At 46.5% G+C, this 22,830-nt stretch overlaps 1 protein-coding gene across 5 annotated transcripts in view; it reads right to left on the bottom strand.

Moving 5' to 3' along the window:
* Positions 1 to 22,830, bottom strand: part of nagpa (N-acetylglucosamine-1-phosphodiester alpha-N-acetylglucosaminidase) — a 123,049-nt gene that overhangs the window by 81,119 nt on the left and 19,100 nt on the right. For all 5 annotated transcript variants that reach the window (XM_038808983.1, XM_038808984.1, XM_038808985.1 and 2 more), the window contains exon 2: positions 17,226 to 17,705. In XM_038808983.1, coding sequence (XP_038664911.1) covers positions 17,226 to 17,705 — 480 coding nt within the window. The remainder of the gene's footprint in view (positions 1 to 17,225; positions 17,706 to 22,830) is intronic.

Here is a 22,830-nt window from a genome sequence, read left to right as displayed (position 1 = left end):
GGGTTTTAGGTATGATTTCAGACTTAGAGTCACATAACCTAATCATGGGAGGAGACTTTAACACAGTCATTGATCCGGAGTTGGACTGGTCAAAATCCAGGACAGGGAGGAGGCTGCGGCAGAGGAATTGAAGGGGTTTACGGAACAGATGGAGGGAGTAGACCCATGGAGGTCTGCATGGCCAAGGGCGAAGGAGTTTTCCTTTTTCTCACATGTCCACAAGGTACACTCTCGCTTAGACTTATTTGTTCTGAGCAGGGCCGGAGGTGTTGGATACTGAGTACTCAGCAATTGCAGTGTCGGATCATGCACTGCATTGGGTGAATCTACGGGTTAGTGTGGAGAGAGGGCAATGCCCACTGTGGAGACTGGATGTGAGGTTGCTAGCGGACGAAACGATCTGTGGGCGGGTTAATAAGTCCATCTAGCACACCTAGAAACAAATGATACAGGGAGGTCTCCGCAGCGACGGTTTGGGAAGCTCTGAAGGCAGTGGTCAGAGGGGAAATAATCTCGATACGGGCCCACAGAGAAAAGGCAGAACAGGCTGAGAGGAATTGGTCAGTGGAGGAAATACTCCAGGTGGACAGGAGATACCCGGAGGCCCCGGGATGCGGGGCTACTGAGGAAGCGGTGGAGGTTACAGGCGGAGTTTGGGTTGTTGACCAGAGGGAAAGCGGTGGAACAGTTGAGGAAGGCAAGGAGGTGATTTATGAGTACGGGGAAAAGGCAAGCCGAATGTTGGCGCACCAGCTCAGGAAAAAGGAGGCGGCCAGGGAGATTGGTAAAGTAAAGAGTAGAGGCGGGAATACTGCCCTGGACCTAGCGGGGGCAAATGAGGTGTTTAAGGACTTTTATAGTAAATTATATGTGTCGGAACCCCTGGCTGGGGTGGAGGGGATGAGGCAGTTTCTGGATCAGTTGAGGTTTCCGAGGGTAGATGAGGATCTGGTGGAACGGCTGGGAGCCCCAATTGAGATTGAGCAAATAAATAGAGGGGCAGGAGAGCATGCAGTCGGGCAAGGCCCCTGGGCCGGACGGCTATCCGGTGGAATTCTAGAAGAAGTTTTCAGAGGTATTGGGCCCACTGCTGGTGAGGACATTTAATGAAGCAAGAGAGAAGGGAGTCCCCGCCCCAACAATGTCGCAGGCCTCGATTTCATTGATCCTGAAACGGAAGGAGGATCATCCAGGCCAATTTCTCTACTGAATGTGAACGCCAAGCTGCTGGCTAAGATACCGGCCACAAGGATAGAGGACTGTGTCCGGGGGGGGGGGGGGGGGGGGGAGAGAGATGGGGAAGACCAGACGGGATTTGTAAAGGGCAGGCAACTCAAGACCAATGTTCAAAGGCTTTTGAAAGTTACTATGATGCCCTCAGAAGGAGGGGCGGTGGAGGTGGTGGTTGCGATGGATGCGGAGAAGGCTTTTGATCGGGTCGAGTGGAATTATCTGTGGGAGGCGCTGGGAAGGTTTGGGTTTGGTGAGGGCTTTATTGACTGGGTGTGATTGCTCTATCACGCAGCAGTAGCGAGTGTTCGTACGAACCGGCTGAGGCCGGGGTATTTTAAATTACACCGAGGGACGAGGCAAGGGTGCCCCCTCTCCCCATTACTGTTTGCTCTGTCCATAGTGCCATTGGCCATGGCGTTAAGTGCCTCTAGAAACTGGAAAGGGCTAGTTCAGGGGGTGGGGGAAGAGGGTCTCGCTTAACGCAGATGACCGGCTCTTGTATATTTCAGACCCGCTGGAGGGGATGGGGGAAGTAATGCAAATCCTGGGGGAATTTGGCATTTTTTTCGGGGTATAAATTGAACATGGGGAAAAGCGAGATGTTCGCGATCCAGGCAAGAGGACAGAAGAGACTGGGAGAGCTGCCACTTAGAATGATAGGGAAGAGCTTGCAATATCTGGGAATCCAGGTGGCCCGGGAACGTGAGGTACTGCACAAGTTAAACCTATCCCGGTTGGTAGGAAGGGGACTTTAAGAGATGGGACATGTTCCCGCTATCACTGGCGGGGAGGGTACAGACCGTGAAAATGACGGTCCTCCCCAGATTTCTGTTTGTCTTTCAGCGCCTCACCACCTTCATCCCAAAGGCCTTTTTCAAGCAGGTGAATAAGATTCTTTTGGGCTTTGTGTGGGCAGGTAAAACCCCGCGAGTGAAGCAAGTGTTCCTGGAGCATAGTCAGGGCTGCCGAACGTCTGCAATTACTACTGGGCGGCTAATATAGCCATGATTAGGAAGTGGGTATGGGGTCGGCATGGGAGCGGATGGACGCGGCATCATGCAATGACACCAGTTTGGAAGCACTGATAACGGCGCCTCTTCCATTCTCGCCGGCCCGATACTCCACAAGTCCGGTGGTAGCAGCTCTGAGAATCTGGGGTGCAATGGAGGAGATATAAGAGAGTGGAAGGAGCATTGGTTTGGACCCCAATTTATAAGAATCATCGGTTTGTACAGAGTATGCCAGATGGTGGGTTCTGGAGATGGCAAAGGGCAGGAATTAGAAGGATGGGGGTGTTTATAGATGGGAGCTTTCCCAGCTTGAATGTTTTGGAGGATAAATTTGAATTGCCAGCAGGGATCGGGTTTAGGTATTTGCAGGTGCAAGACTTCCTGAGAAACAGGTGCCGGCGTTTCCGCTGCTGCCGCCACGACAGTACCTGGATGGGAGAGATGAAGGCTTCAGATATTTACCAGGAGCTTTCGGAGGCAGAAGAAACTCCGGTGGAGGAGCTTAAGGGCAAGTGGGAGGACGAGCTAGGAGGAGAGATAGAGGCGGGTCTATGGGCGGATGTCCTAAGCAGGGTTAAAACTTCCTCATCATGTGCCAGGCTTAGCCTGATACAATTTAAGGTAGTCCACCGGGCACACATGACAGTGGCTAGGATGAGTAAGTTCTTCGGGGTAGAGGATTTCGGCATGCCCGAAGCCGAGAGGGTTTTGGCACGGTTTTGTGCAGGCAATGTCCACGGTGCTAAAAACATGGGTGGTGCTGAGTCCGGGGGTAGCGATCTTTGGAGTGTCGGAAGAGCCGGGAGTTAGGGGGGGCAAAAGAGGCTGACGTCTTGGCCTTTGCCTCCCTGGTAGCCCGGAGACGAATCTTGTTAATGTGGAGGGACTCAAAGCCCCTCGAGTGTAGAGACCTGGGTTAGTGACATGGCTGGATTTCTCAGTCTCGAGAAGATAAAGTTCGCCTTCAGAGGGTCAATTGTCGGGCGCACCCCGAGGTAGCAGCAGTTCATCGACTTTCTCGGGGAAAATTAAAATGTCAGCAGATGCAGTATTGTAAGGGGGGGATGGGGCGGATTGTTGTTTTATGGTTGGAGTGTGTGAAGATTCCAGCATCTCTGACTTTGTCTATATAAATGTTTCTGGAACATACCTCGCCATTCACCTGAGGAAGGAGCTGCACTCCGAAAGCTCGTGTTTGAATCAAACCTGTTGGACTTTAACCTGGTGTTGTAAGACTTCTCACTGTGCTCACCCCAGTCCAACACTGGCATCTCCACATCATGTGAGAAGATTGGCATGGGGGGGGGAATATTATACCATGTTGATGTCATTGTTAATGTTATTTTTATAAAAATTTTCAAATACCTTAATAAAAATATTTTAAAAAAGAAATACATTCTTGCTATTGTTTTTTTTATATTTCTGGCTGGCTTTCTCTCAAACTCAAATTTTTTCCTCCTTTGCTGTTCGTCATTTTCTGACCTTCTACCTATCTTTGCACAATAACATGTTTTTTCTATGGATACAAAGTTTGATACCATCTTTAACCTTTATAGTTAACCACGGATGGTGTGTCCATCCCTTGGACTTTTTCTTACTCACTGGAATGTATCTGTGAAGTCTGAAATATCACAAACGTTTGCCACCACATCTCAACTGACCTATCCCTCAACCTAATTTGCCTATTCATTTTAGCCAGCTCTGCTTTCATGCCCTTGAAATTGCCCTCATTTAAGTTTAAAATAGTCTCTGACCCATTCCCTCAAACTAAATGTAAATTTCAATCTTATTATGCGTGCTGATACCAAGGGACGCCTTCACTATGAAATCATTAATTAATCCTCTTGTTGCACAATATCAGGTCGAGTATAGCCTGCTCGCTGTTTGAAGAAACTATCATGGAAACTATTTATGAATTCCTTATCTAGGCTACCTTTGTCAATCTGATTTTTCCAGTCGATGTGCAGTTTAAAATTTCCCATGATTATGCTGCCTTTCTGGAGAGCTCTAATTATTTCTTTCTTTGTGCTCCACCTTACCATGTGGTTATTAGAGGGTCTATGCACGACTCCCAAGTTATTTCTTGCCTTTACCATTTCTCATCTCCAACCAAACCGTTTCCATACCCTGGTTTCCAGAACTTAGATCAGCCCTTTCAATTGTACCAATACCATTATTAACTTTTATACTTACTTTTTCTTTGGCTATATCACTGGTGGAGGGGTAGCACTGTTAATCAAGGATGGCAGTGATAAAATTGTTAGAGATGACCTTGGTTCAGGAACTCAGGATGTAAAATCAGTTTGGGAGGAGAAGAGGAATCGTAGGAAAAAAGACACGAACGGAGGTGGCCTACAGTCCAACAGTAACCACAATGTAGGACAAAGTATACAAGAAGAATATTGGTTGTGTGTGTTATGATCCCAGCTGACACTACTGGACAGGTCAAATTCCAGGATGGAACAAGCCAGATGCTAACTTTTGTTTTTTGTAAAAATGTGGAGAGCAGCTACTGAACAGTCACAGGAGTCTGCTGATGAACTTTTCACAAAATAATTAAATATTTATTAAACAAAGAAATATATGTAACCACTACTCCACCGTTGCAGATATATACAGGTCCATAAGGATAATACAAGTTACAGAATCTATCTTGTACTCTAATGTTCACATTAAGAATACAGTCAATATGCCAATAGGCAGCCTGTCCTGCAGATATATTGTACTTGGATTTTCAGAAGGCAGTGGAGGTGGGGGTCATTGAATATATTTACGGCAGAGATAGAAGGATTCTTGTTATGCAAGGAAATCAAAGGTTATCGGGGATAGATGGGAACGCAGAACTCGAAACACAAACAGACTAGCCATGGTCTTATTGAATGGCGGTATTGGCTTGAGGGGCTAAATGGTCTACATTTGCTCCCGGTTCAGATGTTTACAATCAGTTTAGGTGGAGCTAAGAAACAGGGAGGGGCAGCAAGGAGGTTGTTTATAGGCCATCAACAATGAATGTGCCACGGACAAAGATAATCCACGCCTCTAGATGAAAATTTAGATCAATATTTACATGGAGGTCCATGGTTGTCAATGTCCTCTTAGAAGGGCATGGTACGGCACCTTGAGAGAATAGGGCACGGGTAGAGGTGCATGCTACAAGGGTAATACAATAAACATAGGGAATTAAATCTACATATACATTAATTAGCACTAATTTTGGGAGGAACAATTCCTAGAATATACAAAAAATGGTTTTCTCCATTAAAAAATTGAGGAACCAACTGGAGAATGGATTTTAGATCTTGTACTGTACAATGCGAAAGAGCTACTTAATAGTCTCATTGCAGAAGAACTTTGAGGAAAGAGTGACCATAAGTCCACAGTCCAAAAATGTGCAGATTAAATGGATTGGCCATGCTAAATTGCCCCTTAGCATCCAAAAAACGTTTGGTGGTGTTACTGGGGTAGGGTGCGAGGGTCAGTGCAGGGTTGATGGGCCAAATGGCCTCCTTCGCCACTGAGTGATTTTATGTAATCCAGCAAGATATCTAAAGTTAAATCCCTAAGATGGTCATGTATTCATAACTTAAACTTGAACGCTACCTTTGAGGTAGGCCAGATAAAGGTTCAAAGACTGAAAACAAACTTTATGGGGAGGTGGTGGTGTAGTGAACAAGTAATCTAGAGACCTGGGTTCAAATCCCACAACAGCAGATGGTGAAATTGGAATTAAATAAAAACCTGCAGTTGGAACAAAAGTACGTAGTGTTATTCCCCATGGGGAGGGGAGGGGAGGGGAGGGGAGGGAGGGAAGGAGGGGGGGGGGGGGTTGTTGGGTTACGGGTATGGGGTGGATACGTGGGTTTGAGTGGGGTGATCATGGCTCGGCACAACATTGAGGGCCGAAGGGCCTGTTCTGTGCTGTACTGTTCTATGTTCTAGTACAAGCTAAGTAGTAAAATTTTAAAGAGAATGTAAAAACAGAAAAACCTTTGAGCATGTTTGCGCACAATCCTTTAACTTGGCTGCACAGATGAACAAAACAGTTAATAAAACAAAAGTTAATAAAATATATGGCCACCCAGGACTTCATAGAGTAGAAAGAGTGAAAAAGCTAGGAGGATAAGCCAAATTTTTAAAACATTAGTTTGATCCTAGCTGGAGTAACGTGCCCAACTCTAGGCGCACATTTTAAGAAGAACGCAAAGAGAGGGTACAAAAGCGATTATCGACAATGATTCCAGACAAGATTAAGGCTTATAGTTAAGTGGATAGACCAAAGAAGCTGGAATTGTTTTCCCTCAGCGCAGAAGGATAAGAGGTGATTTGGTAGGTGCTCACAATCATTAATTGGTGAGAACCAGAGGACTCGGGTTTAATATAATTGGAAAAGAACAAGGAAAATCTTTCTTGTGGAACAAGAAAGTGTCACAAGTAGGCTTACCCACGCAAACACGGGGAGAACGTGCAGACTCCGCACAGTGACCCAAGCCGGGAATCGAACCTGGGGCTCTGGTGTTGTGAAACAATAGTGCTAACCACTGTGCTACCATAATAGCCTTCAAAAAGGAAACTGAATAATCACTTAAAGGATATTCCCCATGGGGGGAAAATCAAGGGTAGTGGAACCAACTGCATTTCACTTCAAGAAATATTATTAAGAATATTATAGAATTATCAAGCATCATATACCGTTTAAATTCACTTTGAAAAAAAATTGTCACAGCCAAGGGCAGGGACAACAGAGATAATAGCTAAGGAGAATCTAGATGTGTGTCTGGCAGACATTGGTGGGTGGCACCAAGCACAAAATAAGCTGCAAGATGACCATGAGCCAAAGTGTTGCAAGGGAGAGGTCGTCTGCACTCTGGTTATTGGCCAGGTGGGATCAAACAAATTATTGACATACGGCAAACTACCAGACCCCAGCACATTACTACCCAATTTCCTTCCCGTCGTGGTACAATTTTAATTTCTTAGACTTGATATGACCCCAGAGTCAAAATTTGGTGAGTACAAGAATTGTTGAGCCAGATGGGAGCAGTATCAAAATAATACAAAATTGCAGGATAGTAACCATGAAAATTTAAATGTTAACGGTCACAAACTTTAAACGTAATCTGTCCTTTTAAAGTTAAGCTATTTTGTGAGGATACTATCTCACTCAGGCCTAATGAGATGAAAGAAGCACCATGGTAATGAGGAATGCGCACATACGTGAGCTACTTCCTGGCCCTATGCTGTCACCCCAACTGTCCAATTGCAGTCTCGCCTCGCTCCCCACATACTGATCTCCCAACTGGGACTCCTGTTGATTGCTAGGTCATACGCGGAGTAATTTGAAGGTTCAGGCTCCTCCCTGCCCAATGAATTTTGAGCCAGAGTAAAAAGAGATGGGGTGCATTTTGCTAGTTAGCGAGAACAGTGACGCAGGTGCAAAATATCATGAGGGTCGGGAAACGTGATTCTCGATTTTCCACGCCTCTCACTGATGACACAAGATTCTCGTCTCATTCCCGTCCCATCAGGGAGGGAGGAAAGAAGAATTCCCGAGACTGCGGTGTGAGTGCGCGCATGTGTGTTTGGGGGGGGGGGGGGGGGGGGGGGGGGGGTACCTTCCTTGCTAATCAGAGTACATTTCCAGAATGCCAGATATTCTGGTCGAAAAGCTCAGCTGTGCAGCAGGAGATCTACATGCCAGGTTTCAGTCAGAGTCTGATTCTCTGAAAAAATAAATGGGAAACTTCTGCCCAAGGAGACTGCTGACCTTGGTCACAGGTATGTTATTCCTATTTAACTTGTAATAATAAGAATCTTTATTTTTTTTAAAAAATAATTTTTATTGGAATTTTTTACAGAAAATATAACAACAAGTATAGCAAAAAGCAGTAATATGCAACTAACAGCCCCATAACACCCACAATTCCCCCATACCGTAACATCGATACGAATCTTTATTGGTGTCACAGGTTTGCTTACATTAACACTGCAATGAAGTTATTGTGAAAAGCCCGTAGTTGCCACACTCCGGCTCCGGTTCAGGTACACTGAGGGAGAATTCAGAATGTCCAATACACCTGACAGCACATCTTTCGGGACTTGTGGGAGGAAACCGGAGCACCCGGAGGAAACCCACGCAGACAAGGGGAAAACGTGCAGACTCTGCACAGATAGTGACCCAAGCCGGAATCAAACCTGGCACCCTGGTGCTGTGAAGCAACGACGTTAACCACTGTGCTACCATGCCACCCCATGTGCTACCATGCCGTTACTGTGCTAAATATTTAAACCGTTGCTTCTTAATAATATACTTAACTATTATGAGCTATAGATTTCCCTTTTTTTGGGCAAACTGCAATTCTCAAACCTTAATCTTAATAACACTGAATGAGACGGTTTCCAATCTTGAATACCATATTTTACCCCAAGGTGCGCTTCAGAACATACAATCTGTCACTCCACTCCACAATGTCCGATTCAACCTCGTCTCATCTCATTTGCTGGTGACAATATTCCAATGCTCTCCTTGTCGTTCTTCCATTTCCTACAATTCAAAACCTGAGGTTATCTAAAACTTTGCCGCAGGAGTCTGAATTTACATCAAGCTGCATTCATCCATCCATGTCTACTCGCTGACCTACATTGGTTCCTGGTCAAGCAGGGTGTCTATTCTAAAATTCTCCTGAGTTTTCAAATTCCTTCAGGGCCACACGACTCCATTGAAATGATCTATGTGAGGGAACCCATGTTTGCAGATTTCTTTTTGGTGCTTTTGGGGTGGGCCGAGGACTGCCAGCATGCCAGTGCAAGCACGGAGCTAGGCAGGGGAATGGACTGTGCATACTTGGTTCTCCTTTACAGTTGAGGAGATGGCACAAACCAATTTGCCCACATGGTCAGGTGTGCAGTACAAAAACCCGACCACAGGACCTGGGAGTTTCCAAGAAAAACTAAGCCACATGGCAAGGTTAGCATGGTAGCATGGTGGTTAGCATAAATGCTTCACAGCTCCAGGGTCCCAGGTTCGGTTCCCGGCTGGGTCACTGTCTGTGCGGAGTCTGCACGTCCTCCCCGTGTATGCGTGGGTTTCCTCCGGGTGCTCCGGTTTCCTCCCACAGTCCAAAGATGTGCGGGTTAGGTGGATTGGCCATGCTAAATTGCCCGTAGTGTCCTAAAACGTAAGGTTCAGGGGGGTTGTTGGGTTACGGGTATAGGGTGGATACGTGGGTTTGAGTAGGGTGATCATTGCTCGGCACAACATTGAGGGCCGAAGGGCCTGTTCTGTGCTGTACTGTTCTAAGTTAGTCTAGAGCTGAAGAGGTGGCTGCAGAAGTGCTGTTGTTAGCTCCGTACAACTGGGACTCAGACACCCTGGGGCAGTGGTTGCTGTGTTGCTGAAGAGTTAGGCTCAGAGAAGCCCTGGAGATGCTGTCAGCTCAGTCAAGTGTCAGTGAAGCTGTCTGCACCATGAAGCTGGAACAGAAGTCCATGGTGAGCAATGGTTGTCTGCTCAGCACAGCTAGCGAGCTAGCACTGCACAGGTGGTTAGATGCTGGAGCACAGCCTGGCCAACCCAGTGGGACACAAGTTTCAGATGAAGTGATTAGCAGCTGGAAGTTGAACAGTTGTTGAGTCAATCTGAGCTGGAGTCCAGACCCTAGATAACTCATTGCAGTCAGAAGCAGCAAGAGGGATTCCAGCTCCTGTTGAGGGAAATGGAGAGGAACTGAAATCTCTTGAGAGGATAGTTTTAAAAAATGTTTGTGACTCTCCGCATCTGGGTGGGTTGTGACTGCCTTTTAAGGTCCAGTTTGTGGTGTATTCAATCATATTTTGCCAGTTGATTCATTACTTCATGAATTCTGTATGTTAGAGTAACTAGATAGATAGTATTGACTCTTTGCCTTGTTAACTCTTGTAAATGTTTTCCTGTTTGCTTAAAACTGTTAAATCTTGTGGTTCTATTCTTTTATAAATACCATGGATTTTCAATTTTTCCCATTTCATAACAAAAGTTGCAGATCCCAAGCTGGATCGTAACATCTCCTCCAAACCACACAACCTTCCAAGCCTTAGTACTCATCTAATTCTGACACTGGGCATCTTTGATTTTAATCTCACTCCTACTATTGCCCATGCCTTCAGCTCTGGAATTTCCTCTCCCAAAACTCTTCTGCCTCTCTTCTCGAAAACACTACCTCTGACTAAACCTCTGGTCATCTGCCCTAATATCTCCTTGAGTGGCTTAATGTGAAAACATATTCGATAACACTCGCGTGAAGTGTCTTGGAACATTTCATTACGGTTAAAGATCTTATGTAAATACAAGCTGTGGCTTACTGAATAGACCCAGTAATACTATATAGTGCAAGTTTACCTGTTGAAATTACAAACATAGCTGCAGGTCAAGTGAACTAGTAATGCATTCACAGCCATTGTATTCTTGCTCAACTCCAAAACTTTCGATTGACGTACACAAACCTTGCCCAAGATGCAAGAGGCACAAGGGCAAATATTTACTGCAGTAATTTATGATGCACAGCTCTGCAGTGTCATGTATTGAGATGACTCAACGTAAACACCAAGAGAACAAATAGTTGGCTACAAAACCACAACTCTGTAATCATACAAAATGTACAAAGCTTCAATTAATTTTTACATAGACAATTAGTAACTTAAAGTCAAGGATAAAGGACAACGAAGAGACCAAAAGGAAGAGTGAAAAGGAGACAACAAAAGGAACATTACAATAAAGGGAAATTTGAAGCATCTGTAGAACCAATAAATATCTACTGCATCCAAAACTAAAATAAATACTAGTTTCTGGGGAAAAAAAAAACTAATTTCATGCGAAGAATAGACAGTGATTTGGAAATGAAAGATTTTGTTTCCAAGACTTAGCAGAAAAATGTCGCAGGAAGAGGAGACAGTGGTGGCGGCCATGGAGGAGAAGTTCGAATATTTGATAGCTCCCGCCTGGGATGGACTTTTGGACCTTTTCCCCCCGGTCTTCTCCGGATTTTATTGGATAAATCGGTGAAGAGTGAGACAGTGAGGAGAAATCCCCCTCCAGTGTATGGAGAATTGGACCAGAAGTGGCCGTGTGAGATGACAAAGCCCTACAAGACAAAAGCAAAGCTGGCAACACGGGAAAGCATGGCGAAGAGGCATGGCTGCAGGGAGGCACAGTGGTCAACGGAGCAGCTAGTGAAGATATTTGAAGATTGCTTTGTCAAGCTTAAGAAGGACACGCTAGACCCGATCAAGGCTTTGGTTGATCAGGTGGTGCAGAATCAAGAAACCCACGGACGTGCGATCCAGGAAGGTGGAGAAAAAGGTGCCCGAGCACGAGGAATACATAACTGTGCTGGAGACCAAGGTGAAGATGATGAATGACCGCCAGAAAAGAATGCAGGAGAAGCTGGAGGACCTAGAGAACAGGTCCAGGAGGCAAAATCTGAGAATCGTCAGTCTCCCTGAAGGCAGTGAGGGATTGGATGCAAGGGCCTATGACGAACATGCTGGAGACGTTGATGGGGGCTGAGGTGTTCCCTCGGCCCCTGGAAGTGGATAGAGCGCACAGAGCCCTCAAGAAGAATCCAAGCGAACGAGCCGCCGAGGTTGATGGTGGTACGTTTACACAGATTCCTGGACAAGGAACACGTTCTGCAGTGGGCCAAGAAAGGACGTAGCAGCAAGTGGGAGAATTGTGAGCTGCGCATTTATCAAGATTTGGATTTGGCCAAGAGGCGAGCTGGGTTGCATCGGGCAAAAACAGCTCTCTTTAAGAAGGGTGTGTAGTTCAGGCTGTTGTACCCAGACCATCTGTGGGTCACATATGAGGAACGGGATTTTTACTTCGAAACACCAGACGATGGATGGACTTTCATCAAGGAAAAAAGACTGGAGGTGAACCAAGGACACTGAATCCTTGGAGAGTACTGTAGTGGTGATTTGTTGAAAATCACTTTTGTGCTGGTTTGAATAAGTAGTGTTATGTGCAATAAGGGGCTGTTTCGATGGCTCAAGTTAACTTCGCCTTCCTGGGAGCTGGTTTTTTTGGGGGGGGGGGGGGGGGTGTTCTTTCTGATGTTTGTTTACTGGGGGATGCAATGCTTTGAATATGTTTATCTAAGTGGGGGAAGAGGGGAGAGTACAAAGGGGAGACAGACTGTTTGGTGCCATGGGTGGGAGCTATCAAGTCAGCCTAGTCAGCTGACTCACAGAAGCACAATGGGAGGGCGAGCAGGTGTTGAGCTGGAGCCTGAGAGCTGGGGGGGGGGGGGGGGGGGGAGAAGAGTGATGGTTTGTTGACAGGGGAGGAACTGTTACTAGGGGACAAATGGGAGGTCAGGGACGGCGAATGCCCTTGGGGGGGCTTGAGGAGGCCGGGGGCGTGAGCTGGAGGCTGGCCTAAAAAGGGTGATGGCTAGTCGGCCCGGGGGGGGGGGGGGGCGATCAGACTGAGCACAAGCTCAGAAAAAGGGAGGCGGCCAGGGAGATAGGGAGAGTAAACAGTAGAGGTGGGAATACAGTCCTGGACCCACTGGGGATGAATGAGGTGTTTAAGGACTTCCACAGTAAATTATACGAGTCGGAACCCCCGGTCCGGGTGAAGGGGATGAGGCAGTTTTTGGTTCAGTTGAGGTTCCAGAGGGTGGATGAGGATCTGGTGGAAGGGCTGTGAGCCCCAATTGAAATTGAAGAAATAATTGAGGGGCTGGAGGGCATGTAGTCGGGCAAGGCCCCGAGGCTGGACGGCTACCCGGTGGAATTCTGTAAGACGTTTTTATAGAGATATTGAGCCCAATGCAGGGACGATAGTGACATTTAAGGGGCATCTTGACAAATACATGAATAGGATATGAATAGAGGGATACGGACCCCGGGAATGCAGAAGATTTTAGTTTAGACGGGCAGTATGGTCAGCACAGGCTTGGAGGGCCGAAGGGCCTGTTCCTGTGCTGTACTTTTCTTTGTTCTATGACCATCTTTGACAAGATAATCCAACCAACTCCCCATGTTATTTAATAGCATTACCACATTGAATCCCCCACTGCCAACATCCTGGAGGTTACCATTCACCAGATACTGAACTGGACTAGTCATATAAACACTGTAGCAACGAGAGCAGGTCAGTCTCCCAAAGGTCTGGCCACCATCCACAAGGCACAAGTCAAGAGTGTGATGCAATACTCTCCATTTGCTGTATAATACAGCTCCAAAAACACTCAAGAAGCTTTATATCAGCCAGGTCAAAGAGGCTGGTTAATTGGCACCCCATCACCATAGAAACATAGAAAATAGGCAGAGAGGGCTATTCAGCCCTTGAGGCCTGCTCCACCATTCATTATGATTATGGCTTATTATCCAACTCATTGCTTGATCCCACCTTCCCCTCCACGTCCATTGATTCCCTTCGTCCCAAGTGCTATATCTAATTTCTTCTTGAAAACATAGTGGTTTGGCCACAACTGCTTTCTGTGGTAGCAAATTCCACAGGCTCAGCACCCTCTGGGTGAAGAAGTTTCTCCTTAACTCAAACTGAGGATGTGGGGTAGACCATTTAGGCCTACCCCACATCCTCAGTCTGTGACCCCTGGTTCTGTACACCTTCCAACATCGGGAACATCCTTCTTTCATCTCCCCCAAGTAGTCCTGTTAGAATTTTATAGGTTTGCATGAGATTCCCCCTCATTCTTCTGAACTTCGAATACAATCCCAACTGATTAATTCTTTCCTTACAAGTCAGTCCGGCCATCCCAGGAATCAGTATGATAAACTTTCTCTGCACTCCTTCTATATCAAGAACTCCTCCTTTATCAAGGAGACCAAAACTGCACATAATATTCCAGGTGTGGTCTCACCAAGGCCCTGAAGCAAGAAATTCCTGCTCCTGTACTCAAATCCTCTCACTATGAAGGCCAACATACCATGAGCCTTCTTTACCACCTGCATGCTTACCTTCAACGACTGGTGTACGAGAACACCCAGGTCTTGTTGCACATTCCCCACTCCAAATTTATGGCCATTCAGATAATAATCTGCCCTCCCATTTTTGCTACCAAAAGTGGATAACTTTACATTTATCCAGATTATACTGAATCTGCCATTTGTTTGCCCACTCTCTCAACTTTTCCAAATCACAGCAAAGGATCTCTGCATCTTCCTCGCAGCTCACCCTCCACCCAGTTTTGTCTCATTTGCAAATTTGGAGATATTACTTGTTCCCTCAGCTAAATTATTAATATATATTTTGTATAACTGGGGTCCCAGCATCAATCCCTGCGGTACCCCACTAGTCACTGCCTGTCATTTGGAAAAATACCCATTTATTCCTACTCTTTGTTTCCTGTCTGCCAACAGGTTATCTATCTATCTCAATACACTACCCCTAATGCCATGCACCTTCATTTTATACGCTAATCTCTTATGCGAGGTTTTGTCGAAAGCCTTCTGAAATAACTCAAGTTACATCCTCAAAAAATTCCAGTAGATTTGTCAAGCATGATTTCCTTTCATAAATCCATGCCGACTCTGTCCGATCTGCGACTGTTTTCCTAGTCCTCTACAATAAAATCCTTGATAATAGATTCTAAAAGTTTCCCCACTGCCGATGTCAGGCTTACTGGACAACAACTCCTTGTTTTCTTTCTCCCTTTAGCTACCATCCAATCCTTTAACGTACAGTTCCTCCAGCACCAAGAGTGGCAGCAGTGTGTAATAAATGTAAGATGCATTGTGGCAACTCTACCACCTAGAAGAACAAGGGCAGCAGATACATGGGACCACCACCATCTGCAAGTTTCCCTCCAAGTCACCCATCATCCCAACTTGGAGCACTATCACTGTTCCTTCATTGCCGCCGAGTTAAAATTCTAGAACTCCCTTCCTAAAGGCACTGTAAGCTTATCTACACCACATGGACTGCAATGATTCAAACCACACCTTCTCAAGGGCAGTAAATGCTGGTCTAGCTGTAAAACGGCAGTAGCTCTACAGCAATTGCCCTCCAATTATAAACTCAAATTCAATTCTGTTCAAATTTTAAAAAAAATAAATTTAAAGTACCAATTATATTTTTCCCCAATTAAGGGGCAATTTAGCGTGGCCAATCGACCTAGCCTGCAAATCTTTGGGTTGTGGGGGTGAAACCCACGCAGACATGGGAAGAATGTGCAAACCCCACACGGACAGTGACCCAGGGCAGGGATTCAAACCCGGGTCCTCAGCGCTGCAGTTCCAGCGTTAACCACTGCGCTACATGCCGCTCAACTCTCTTCAAATACTAAGTCAACAAATTTAACAGGATTTGTTGTACTAATCTTGCTATGATTTCTTATTGTGCAGATCACAGCGTACAAATTGACCTGGTGCATAAAACAACCCTATTTAAAAGTGCCAAAATTGATGTTTAAACTAAAGAGGGGCATAGATAAGGTAGATAGTCAATAGTCTTTTCCCAACGGCAAGGGAGTCTAAAACTAGAGGGCACAGGTGCAAGGGGAGAGATACAAAAGGGTTCAGAGGGGCAAATTTTCACACAGAGGATGGTGAGTGTCTGGAACGAGCTGCCAGAGGCAGTAGCAGAGGTGGGTACAATGCTGTCTTTTCAAAAACATTTGGACAATTATTTAATTTTTTTATTTATTTTTTATTTTTTTAAATTTAGATTACCCAATTATTTTTTCCAATTAAGGGGCAATTTAGCGTGGCCAATCCACTTACTCTGCACATTTTTGGGTTGTGGGGGCGAAACCCACGCAGACACGGGGAGAATGTGCAAACTCCACACGGACAGTGACCCAGAGCCGGGATCGAACCTGGAACCTCAGCGCCGTGAGGTGGTTGTGCTAACCACTAGGACACCATGCTGCCCTCGTTTGGACAATTATATTGGGAAGCTGGGAATAGAGGGATATGGACCAGATGCGGGCAATTGGGTCTAGTTTAGTGGTAAAAACTGGACGGCATGGATACGCTGGGCCGAAGGGCCTGTTTTCATGCTGTAAACTTCTACAACTCCAAGTCAGCTGCCCTTTCCAGTTAGCAATGGGTTAACTGTGTGTGATGGGACAGATTTCATGATCCTGATGGTTTAGTCATACCGTTTTGTGTTTAATGAGGAGTGTGAAGAGTTACCATCACTGCTGAAAAACTGAACACTCAATTGTGCAGCTTAGAGGAGGGTCAAGTAAATTGAGAAAATCAAGTTCGAGTTAAGAATCAAAAAAGTGTAAAAGTGTAAAGGTCAGGTTGAAAATTTTAAAACACACTGAGAGATTGTGAAGGGTGTCAATGGATAAGAAAACATACGTAAATGGAGTTGAGGTATAGATCAGCCAGGATGGAATGGAATGATAGATAGATTTGAGGGGCTGAATGACGTACACCGGTTCCTGTTTCCTTGAGGTTATAAAACTAGGTTTTCTTATAATACCAATAAGCAAGAAAAATAATTAATATTTTGCTGATAAAACTAAGGTCGAACAAAATCAAAATTAGTCCACAAACACAACCTGATAAATTTACCTTCAAAAAGCATCAATTCTGGAAGATTCTTACATTTATTTCTAAAAATTCTGTATGGAGTGGCGATTTATAGAGGTTGATAAAACTTTAACACATATGCAAGTAACCACTTTAATGCCAAACCTAGGAGAATGGAGTCTGCCACCATGTTAGCAGCATAGCAGAATGAAAATGAACACGAGGAGTCTTATAGTTTTTTTTGACATATAAAGATGGCCCAATGATTTCCAGTTAAGTTTGTTGAACAAACTGAAAGTATGCAATATTAAAATAAGTTATTAAATAATTGGGTGCAGCCCATCACCAAACCAGAAATGCTAAAGCAGAATTTTAATGATAAATTTTCCCATTTGTAAATACAAGGGTTAATAAAATTAATTCTACAAATTAGGACGAGTTTCTTAGACACACAAATCGTAAGATTTTAATATACATATTTATTTAGATTCTTACCCAAATACTAACGTGCCATCCTTCTTAATCCCAAATTGTGCGTTTTGAATTCCCTTTCCATCTTGCACCAGTTTTCCATCACTCACAACTGCACCGAAGCAACGTCCTGTGTTCATGTCAAAAAATCCACCGTTTTGAGCCACCAAACACTTCTTCGATTTTATAGTTTCCTGTACTGTTGCTTTGCAAGACTGACTGCATCCTCCTGGTTTTAGTGGTTCCAAAACCGAGACAGTTCTCAATGGATTATTCACAAAAGTGAAGTGCCCAGTGACAGTTTTAGGCTTTCCTTCATCAGTGGGAAAATATGAAATAAATATGGTAGTTTTAGCTATAGGAAGGTCTGTGGAGTTATCAGCAGGCCAAGTTTCATGTGTCACATTTCCAAAAATTATAGGCTGACAATCTCTGACATATCTGTGAGTATGCTGAGATCCATGCTCCAAAGGGTAATATGGAAACAGATCATTTAAAGGAGTCCTGCAAAAGGAGTACATAAGAATGTCAAAAACATAAAAAGGAACACAAATCTAAAATTAAGTGAAGAAATGAAGTGCAAAAGATAAATACTACAACTTAATCTTGTTTAAAAATAATATTCAGCATATAATGGAGGGAACTTTGACTCTCCAGGGTGGGTAAGTGGGTATGAGAAACCTGCCAACTTCCAATTTTAATAGTAGACAGGTAACAAATCTGCTCTCTGGAGCAGGTTAGTCACTAAAAAATTAAAAGGAGGCTGCGCACTTCCATTTTAACTACTTATTTTTAACACATGCAGGTTAGGTTCCCTGGGCCAGGGGAAACATTGCCAAAAGGCGGTGATAAGGTCCAGATTCTTCCACTAACTCTGCTTTTGGGTCAGGAGAACAGGATTGCTTTCCCAGGCCCACCAAGCAGACCCGCTCACCCACATCAGATCTTCGCAATTCAAATATCAAAGGACCCCAAAATCTCCCAGCCCCACATTCCAAACCTTGAAGGCCAGGATCTCTCCGTACCACCTTATTACTCTCTTGCTGCTTGCCCACCTGACTAGCAGTCAGCCCCGACAGTACAACTAGCTGGCAGACATAACCGATTGAAAAACAATATTGAAAGAAACCAAATTTGACACAAACCAGTACTTCCAGTTGTTTGGTCTGCACATCCCCTCTCCCTCCAGAGTTATTATTGGGGTCAATTACCTTGTAATTCCTATTGATGATGTAACTATAACTGAGAACTTTCAAATAAACCCCCAAACCTTCAAATAGTTTTCAATATATTATAAGTGTTATAATCGGCCTGTTTATCACTGGCTCGGGACTAATGGCAATCCCACAACCCTTAGAGAGTCTGCTTCCTCAATGAGGGGGCGGAGAAATCATAAATAAAGCTGGCCGGTATGGAACCAGCTAGAGAGGAGTGAGCAGCAAGGGAGTTACTGCTGCTGGATATATGTTATTGTAAATAAATGTTATTGCTTTCTATTCTACAAGTCGTGCTGGATTCTTCGTAGCCCTCACAAAACTGGCGACGAGGGTTAAAGTGGAAAGCTGTCGACGCCGCTGAAGCCACCTCCCTGGATTTTTGTTGGATACAGGTTGGAAGTTGTTTTTCTGATACACCATGCCTCTGTATGGATGTCTGTGATGCTGCGCTGGAAAGTTGGAACAAGTATGCACAACGGATGCGTTACTATTTCCGGGCAAACAACATCACTGAAAACGAGTGCCAGGTGGTCATTTTGCTCACCACCTGCGGCCTATATACGTTTGGGGTGATTAGGAGCCTTACCTACCCAGCTGCGCCGGACACCAAGGCGTTTGATAAACTTGTGACCTTAGTGGGGCAACAATTTAACCCAACCCCGTCCACGATAGTCCAGCGTTACTGGTTTAATACCGCTGAGAGGACCCCAGGAGAATCCCTTGCAGAGTTTCTATCCAGGCTACGCAGGATTGCGGTGTACTGTGACTATGGTGAGACCTTGTCAGAAATGTTACGCAACCTTTTGGTTTGCAGTATTAACAATGCGGCCACCCACAGAAAGTTGTTAGCTGAGCCAACATTGGCTTTTCAACAGGCCATTCAAATAGCAATGACCAGAGAGAGTGCAGAACGGGGAGTGCAGGAACTACAGGGAATGGAGGCGCAAGCCTTGGGGCGCAACCCTTTGCACCCAAAAGCGTCTCCCTGCACCCCTGCGGTACCTTGGGCGGGGTGGCGTCCGGATCAACGCCAGTGGCCGCCGGATGTTCCCCCCTGAAGGGAGCCTTCTCCAGAATCAATGGATGAGGAGCCATGTCAGTGGTGGACTTGTGGACGCTGACCCCATCGCGGACGCCGGTCTGGGGGCGCCAGAGGCGCCGTCGTTCCTACAGAAACTGGGGCCAGCCCAGGGGCCCTACCTTCCATTTGGATGAACCTGCGGCGACTGCTCCGAGGACGTGGAGACGGAGGACGCCTGCCTGCAGCTGCATTGTGTGGCAGCTCCCCATGGGGCCCCCATTAAGGTGACAGTACGGGCCAATGGTCACCCACTTGAGATGGAGTTGGCGCAGAGGTCTCCGTGATCGCCCAGAAGAAATTCAACCGCATCAAGCAGGGTATACAGACCCTTACATTAACCGACACACAGGCCAGGTTGGCCACCTACACGGGAGAACCATTGGACATTGCAGGAACTACGATGAGCTCTGTTGTTTATGGACGCCAGGAGGGGCAATTTCCAATTATTGTGGTGCGCGGCCATGGGACCAGCGTGTTGTGTTGGGACAGGTTGCGCCATTTGTGGCTGCAGTGGCAGCACATCCTCCAAAAAGGTTCTGGTGGGTTGACGGAGGGGCCAGGACAGTACCCAGATGTATTCCAGCCCAGTTTGGGGAACATAGAAGGGGTCGCGTATCCAAGTCGAACCAGGAGCCACGCCGCGCTATTTCCGGGTGCACCAGGTGCCTTACGCCTTACTTGAGAAGGTAGAAGGGGAGCTCACTCGTTTGGAGTCCTTGGGTATTATCAGGCCCGTTCGTTTCGTTGACTGGGCAGCACCAATTGTACCTGAAATGAAGCCAGATGCCACAGTTCTCTTGTGTGGCGACTATAAACTTACAGTGGATACGGCTTCCCGGCTTGACCAATATCCAATGCCTCGCATAGAAGATCTCTACGCGAAGCTTGCAGGTGGACTCTCGTTCGTGAAATTAGGTATGAGTCACGCCTACCTACAGTTGGTGCTGGATCCTGCCACATCGGCGCCTTATGAATATACACTGTTGCCCTTTGGGGTATTCTCTGCCCGCACTATCTTTCAACGCGTCATGGAAGGCTTCTTGAGGAGGTTTACCACGTGTCGCAGTCTACTTAGACAACATTTGATTACAGGGATGTCGGAGCAGAAACATTTGGAAAATTTGGAGACTATCCTTAGACACTTTTCAGAGGCTGGAATCCGTTTACATCGTACAAAGTGTGTCTTTCAGGCAAAGGAAGTAGTCTACCTGGGTTATCAGGTGGACCACGAAGGTTCGCACCCCGTCACAGAGAAGGTGCGTGCAATTCAGCAGGCCTCTGCGCCGACTGACATTTCGCATCTTCATTCTTTTCTCGGCCTCGTAAACTATTACGGGAAGTTCCTCCCCAATCTGGCAACTACGCTGGCGCCGTTGCACCTTCTGCTAAAGAATCACCACACCTGGGTTTGGGGTCAGCTGCAAGAAACCGCTTTCCGGTGGGTTACTAACCTACTATGATCCTGGAACACCTTTGCTCATCACGTGTGATGCATCCCCGTGTGGTATTGGGGCCGTCCTGACCCACAAGATGGAGAACAGGGCCGAGTGGCCGATAGCTTTCGCCTCCCGCACATTGACTGCAACGGAAAAGAAGTATGCGCAGATCGGGAAGGAGGGCCTGGCGGTGGTCTTTGTGGTGAAACGCTTCCACCAGTGTGTGTATGGCCACCACTTCACTATCGTGACTGATCATAAGCCTCTTCTGGGACTTTTCCCGAGAGGATAAGCCAATACCGCCCATTGCTTCCGCACGGATCCAGCGCTGGGCTTTGTTGCTCGCTGCCTACGAGTATTCTCTGGAGCATAAACCTGGGACCCAGATAACGAATGTCAACACACTGAGCCGATTGCCTTTATCGACCGACCCCATGTCGACCCCTGCGACCATTGAGGTGGTTGCAACCTTAAATTTTATGGACTCCTTGTCTGTCACGGCTTCACAGATGCGTGAGTGGACCCAGACGGAGCCAGTTCTGTCCAAGGTTCGGCACATAGTCCTGTATGGTGGGCAACATGGACAGCTCCCAGCCGAGTTGCGGGCATTTTCTTCCAAGCTATCAGAATTTAGCGTGGAAGGCGTTACCCTCTTGTGGGGGATGTGTGTGTTTGTCCCAGAAAAAGGATAGGAGCTGATACTAAGGGACTTGCACAATGGGCATACGGGTGTGACCAAAATGAAAATGGTGGCCTGGAGTTATGTCTGGTGGTCAGGCCTCATCATTAAGAAGGTGGCCCATAACTGCTCCATTTGCCAGGAACATCAGAAGCTTCCGCCGGCCGCACCCTTACATCACAGGGAAGTGGCCAGAGCGGCCTTGGGCACGCTTTTCAAGAATCCATGTTCCTTCTATTAATCGATGCCCAGCATAAATGGTTAGGAAGTGCAGAAGATGGTAGGCACAACGTCCTGCACAACAGTCAAGATGATGCGTTTGTCTTTCATTATGCATGGCCTCCCCGAGATGCTGGTCAGAGACAACGGCACTCCGTTCACAAGCGAGGAGTTTGCAAGTTTCATGAAGATGAATGTCGTACCCGCACCGCTCCATACCACCTGGCCTCCAATGGGTTGGCGGAGCACGCAGTGCAGACATTCAAACGAGGCCTAAAGATGCTGTCTTCCGGGTCTATGGACACGAGATTGACTCGTTTTTTGTTTTCATATAGGACCACTCCGCATGTGGTGACTGGGGTAGCTCCCGCGGAACTCCTAATGGGCCGGAGACTTTGCACCCTCCTTAGCATGGTTTTCCCGGACATTAGTGCAAACGTACGCCGCACTCAAAACGGCAGGGACATGGCCTGTCTCGGCATCGGCTGCTTCAACAGTTTCCGCCCGGTGACCCAGTGTTCCTTTGAAATTTTGCTGGTGGTGCCCAGTGGGTCCCTGGTGTTATCTTTCGCCGAATGGGCCCTATCTCTAACCAGGTGCAAGCCCAGGGTTGTCTCCAGCGCAAGCATGTAGACCACTTTCGGTCCAGAAGACCATTTTTTCCAAAGATTCCCCGTCCCTGGAGCTCACTTCTACAGCCAAGAGACCAGACACAGTGGAGTATTCCTCACAATCTTCCTCTGGTACCACACTCAAAGCCTGCGCAGGTCGTTGCAGAACCACATGGAGATAGGGATGCCAAGATGACGGAGGTAGTGGACTCTAACTCTGAGATGGAGACACAGGATGCCTCAGAGGGGGAGTCCTTGAGCCCACGGGCCGTGGATGTACAACCGTTAAGACGTTCTTTACGGAAGCGCCGTTCTCCGTCGCGTTACACGCCGCCCGATGCAGAGCCTCGTGCAAATGGTGTCCGGCCTGCGGCAAAACGAGTCCG

The sequence above is a fragment of the Scyliorhinus canicula genome, chromosome 10 (assembly GCF_902713615.1).
Source record: "Scyliorhinus canicula chromosome 10, sScyCan1.1, whole genome shotgun sequence".
In the NCBI taxonomy this organism is placed as follows: domain Eukaryota; kingdom Metazoa; phylum Chordata; class Chondrichthyes; order Carcharhiniformes; family Scyliorhinidae; genus Scyliorhinus; species Scyliorhinus canicula.
This window is presented reverse-complemented; position numbering and strand designations above follow the sequence as displayed.